Below are 5,090 nucleotides of genomic sequence, written 5' to 3' on the forward strand. Positions count from 1 at the left end.
GCCAAACTGGGACTGCCTGCATGTATTCCTATGTGTGCGCGCTTGTAATGGAAGTCTGATAGAGTATCGAGGCTGGAAATTGGCTAGGAGTTCCACCACCTTGTGCCACCCTGATTGAACAGCAGAGGTGATGGTCACCTCCTTACAAGTTGGGGGACATTAATCTCTTCATGGGGGGGACTCTCCTTTGGGACTAGGGAGTCAACACTTCAAGTGTATTGAAATCAGAGGAACTGGAAGTGGCTCCGCCCATGTTGACCACCATTAGGTGAAACCTGCACAGGGTGCTGACAGTGCTTGGCCTCTGCCTGCCTGCAAGTCTCCTGGCCTGTCTTTTCCCTCTGGTTGGAGGAAGCAGTATAGACTGTGTGCACAGCTTCCTCAGAGTTGGCTTTGTGAGGGGCGGGGGTGATGTACTGGCTGAGCAACAGGCCCAGGAGGCAGGCTTTAATGAGGTGAGGTGAGATGCACAGCTGCTGCCAGCTGCCTAGGCAGGTTGAGAAAACATCTTTATTTAAGAACTGCTTGCTACCAGAGTCAATAAATAAGTACTACAAGAGCGAACAGTGGGCTGGGCTGGGGTGGAGGAGTTGCATTTAAACAAGAATGGCCATCAGTGGTCCAGTGAACCCTGAGCTCAGAGCTATGTGAGCTCTGAGATAGGGGCTAAGTTGGAGGTATCTGGTGCCAAGGCAGGTTGCGTCTCCTCTAAAGAAACTGAAGGGCCTCGGCCTCTGAGGCTACCTGGGGCTCTGAACAGAGCTGTTTGATCCTTCTCGTCCTCGTCCTCGTCCTTGTCCTCCTTCTTTCCTCTCTCTCTCTCTCTCTCTCTCTCTCTCTCTCTCTTTCTCCTCTCTCTCTCTCTCTCTCCTCTCTCTCTCCAAGTTTTCTTTAATGCCCTGCTTTCCCAAAGCCTCCAGTGAGCTTCTTGAAGTCCTTTCGGGTTCCCTTTTACTTCCACTTGGAGACTCCCTGGCGAGGTCTGGTCTCAGCTATTAAGAGCCAATATCACACTTGAACTCGTAACAGGCGTGAGGCTACTGCTGTCCCCCTGGCATGCAGGAGCCCTATTGGCTATTGGACAACTAGGAGAAGAAAAAGGTGCCTCTGTTGTGGGGAAAGGCATGAGGGGAGGGTAGCTGGGCTAGGCACACTGAGCTCTTGGCTAGAGTACAAACTAGGATGGCACTGCGGAAGGCACTGCTTTGTAAGGACTGTTCTGGGGCTCGTTCCCACTGATGGCTTTTTAAATAAGCTGCAGATGGTACCTCGACGGTTTCCCTGTGCTAGGTATTTTGATTCTAAGATATCTCAGCTCTGGGAAGGACTCTGCACCTCCCATTCCTCAAGTCGGGACTTCGCTCGACTAAGACCCAAAAGAACACTGGAGAGGCCTCAAAAGTTACCCCAAAGAAGCCCCTCCCTTATTCCTGAAGGCTTCCCTGAACTTGGCTTCATTTTCTCCTATTCACAGTCAGGCTTCTCATCCAGGGACTTCTCACCCCGTCACCTGCTGCCCTGGATAGCAGAGCCACTCATTTGTACCATCAGAGGGCAATGAGCCGATATCTCCATGTGGTGGCCTGAGTCCTCGTATGGACAGAACAGAGGGTACCTCCCAGTCCCTCAAGAGGTATTGTCCCTAGGTATTTGTCCCTAGCCCTCGGGCCATTTCCTGCCTGTTAATCCTAGACAGAATGGCTGGTTGTGTCTGTCCTTCTCACCTCTATCGTGAATGGATGGAATCTCTTAATAGTCAGGACCATAGCAGGGGCCAGTCCAACAGCTTCCCCAGCCTGTACAGAAGTCAAGAGAACCCTTGGCCAGGAAGGGGCTCTGAGAATCTGTTTGATCTAGCCCTCCCTCTCAAGCCAGTGAAGGTCCAAGTTTCCTCCGCAAGAGGCTTTTTTTTTTTTTTTTTCTATTTACAAACTCAGGTTTGCGAGTCACCTGCAGTCTCCTTACACCTTAGCTAACACTCGAAGCCCCAAGCTGCTGGCAAAGCTTCACCTCCCCACAACACATGCTCCCTGCACAGGGCTAAGGTTTTCCTCTTCTCGGGTCTCCCAGCAGCTTGCCTGCTTTTCATGGACCTTGTTAGAAGAAAAGCTTAAGGGCCACAGCCTCCCACCTCCCTAACTAGGTTCAGTGCCAAACCAGCTCACCCTGCCCAGCCACTAGATATCCATTTCTCTAGCAGCCCCCACCCCGAAGCCCAAGGCAGTGAGAAATAGGTAAACCTTGGAAGGTTTCAGGTGCCCCTTTCTAGGGCTGGCTAGGGCTTTCCAGGGCTAGGCCCGAGCCAAATCCCAGCCAACATAGGATGGGGAGGGATGCTAGACCAACTCTGGGGTCTGCGTGAGGAAGAATGATCACATGGCTGAGCCCCTAGCATCCTTGTATGTGAGGTGCTGGGAGCAGAAGAAGGTGGGTTTGATCAGCTCCAGGGAAGCAGTCCTTAGCAAGGGGGAGGTGTTGGAGGTGGTAGGGAAAAGGTATGCGGGTGTACATCTTTAAAAAAATTGTAGTGGGCAAATACTAACATAAACCCGCCCAGAAAAACAGAGCAGGGCTTAAAGTTTAAAAACCCATAACAAAATAGAGCTCTAACTGTAAACTACAGAAATGGCCCCCAAGGAACAGCCAGGCAAGCGCCTCTCAGAACACCTGCTCTGCTGCTCCCACGGGCCGAGGGCGTGGACACTGGACACTGGCGTTTTCTGGTCGGGCTGCACAGGGTCCTGGTCTAGGGAACTCTGGCCTTGCTTTGCCCTCTTTTCATGAGAGCCTGAGAGGCTTCCAGCTGGCTCTCCCTGCCGAGTTCCCCACTGAAGCCTGCCTCAGGCTGCTGACTCCTGGAGTCTGCCTGTGCCTTGCACCAAGCTCATCCATGTTGATCTTCTCAGCACCCTGAACCTCTTGATGCAGAGGGCTCATCCTCCCAAGTCTTTTGCCATCCTAGAGACCAGGCTGTGACGGCTGGCTCAGCACCACACCACTCTCCTCCACAGAGCCTCCCACGGGGGCGGGGGGAGGGGAGGAGACTCTGGTGCTTGACCAAGCCGTGTCACTTACAGGCCATGTGACCCTAAGAAGTCCCTAACCCTTTCCGGACCTCCACTTCCTCATCTGTTAAGTGCAGGGTATAGATAAGTCAAGCGCTAAGGCTCCAGCTCCTGTAGTCTGGTCTGTCACTGGGAATGTACCCAGGACTCAAGGCAAGCTGCCCTCCCGCCACCTTATTAACCCACTTTTCTCCCGGGGACTCGAGAGAGTAGTCCAGGCAGTTTGGGGAGCAGGTGTGACCAGGTGTTGGAGGGGATTCCTGGAAGCAGGCAGGGCCACACTGAGGCTGGCCCTTCTCAGAGGCCTCTCCATCCCAGGACAAACAATGGATGCTGTGTTGAGAGCTGGTTCCCAGGGCCTGCAGTGATGGGAGGCGGAGAGGCAGACCCAAGACCCAAGCCTGCAGCAGGGCTGAAGGGAAGAGGGCGGCATTCAGACGGGCACCTCCTGCCCATACCCGGGAGGGCTCGTGAAGGAGTGAAGCATCAGGATGAGGAAAGGCAACTCATCGAGACAAGCCCTTTAGTCACGTAGCCACCTGAAGTGGCCCTGTCACTCCGTCATTCCATCTGGAGGATGACAGGGATGGCAGTGCTGGCTGAGAGGGCAGTGCCACCGGGGTGGTGAATAGGCCTTAGGCTGCTGCCCCCTTTCCATCGGGCGGTGGAGCCTCTCAACCCTCTCGAGCTCTTCTCCCCAGTAACCCAGGGCCTTGTCCTTGGCTACTGAGCAAGCAGGACTGCCAGGGAGCCGTGGAAGACCACGTTGGGATCAACCGTGGTGCTTCTCCAGCAAGGACTAGAAGAGGTCCCCCTGCTTCCTAGAGGGAAATTGATAGCTCACTGATGCCCATGTTCCTGCTGGGCCTGGGACTCTGACATCAGATGGCGGTGCCCACTTGTAGCCCCAGAGGGCCATCCACTTGATCTGAAGATGTATATTAAATACCTTCTATCCAAAGGCCTGTGTCTTCTGTCCAGGACCCCAAAGGGTCCAGGCATTAGGCCTAGTATTATCATGGAAGTCACTGCCCAGTGCCTCTTGATTTAAAGAAAAATTCCTTGCATGGTTCTATCCTGTGGCAGAATAGAAATATCCTACCTCCTACATAAAGGGTACTGCTGGGAGTAAGTAGGTGTCTAAGCCAACCACTCTCAGGCACAGTGTTGGACCACCTTGGTGTTGGAGGGGGGCTGTGGCCAGCCGCTGTGTCTGTTAGGGTGGGTGTCCAGCTTCGGTGTGGCAGGCAGTGTTGAGATCAGAGTTTCTGGCAGCCGGTGAGCATCAGTATGGCCATGCAGGAGAACACGGGGCCAGGATGGGCAGGGCGGACGGCTGCGCTCTCCACCATCATGCTTGTGCCTGAAACCAGCAGCGAAAATTGTGTGTGGCTGAGTGAGCCTCCCAGCCCCGCCCTTATAAAAGCACCCAGAAGCCTCTGGAGGAATGTCGCACGGAGGCCTTAAGAACCGAAGACTCGTGGTGTTCTTGGCCTTACCCATGCAGCATTGGCTTTGCTCTTGGTCTCCAGACCCATGCCTTCCACAAAAGAGATGTGCTCGCTCCTTACCTTGGGGTGGTTGTAGGGTAGGGAGGGGACAGTGGCCCGCGCACTATTTGTTGCCTGTCTTTTCCTTTCTCATTGGGGGTGTCTGTGTTAGAGTTAGCTCTTGGGGACAATCCCTTGACCAGTATCTGGTGGACCAATACTGCTGAGGTGGGGGCAGGAAGGAGCAGTACCTCCATCTCTCACAATGTGGACTTCTGCTGGGATCCCATCCCCTCCAGGCCCCGTGGTTCGAATCTGTACCAGAGCGTGGCCGATGTCTTCAGGGACTGGTATCTCTATCCAGTTCTTGCTGGTGAGGTGCAGCGTAGGAGTTGGATGCAGGTCATTCTGATACAGCATCTGTGGGATACAAGTTTCCAGATACAGCCTCCCAGACCCATCCCTGCCCTGCCCTGCCCTGCCCTTCACGCAGCCCTACCACATACGGGTTTTTTTTTTTTTTTTTTTTTTTTTT

General features: G+C 53.9%; 1 protein-coding gene across 5 annotated transcripts in view; it reads right to left on the reverse strand.

The window, feature by feature from the left end:
- Nucleotides 1-474: 474 nt before the first annotated feature.
- The window catches only part of Cntn2 (contactin 2), a 30,109-nt gene continuing 25,493 nt past the window's right edge, over nucleotides 475-5,090 (reverse strand). For all 5 annotated transcript variants that reach the window (XM_031382309.1, XM_031382273.1, XM_031382282.1 and 2 more), the window contains 2 exons: nucleotides 4,807-4,975; nucleotides 475-4,428 (listed from right to left, as the gene is read on the reverse strand). In XM_031382309.1, coding sequence (XP_031238169.1) covers nucleotides 4,325-4,428; nucleotides 4,807-4,975 — 273 coding nt within the window. In that variant the 3' untranslated portion in view covers nucleotides 475-4,324. The remainder of the gene's footprint in view (nucleotides 4,429-4,806; nucleotides 4,976-5,090) is intronic.

The sequence above is a fragment of the Mastomys coucha genome, unplaced genomic scaffold (assembly GCF_008632895.1).
Source record: "Mastomys coucha isolate ucsf_1 unplaced genomic scaffold, UCSF_Mcou_1 pScaffold1, whole genome shotgun sequence".
Lineage (NCBI taxonomy): Eukaryota > Metazoa > Chordata > Mammalia > Rodentia > Muridae > Mastomys > Mastomys coucha.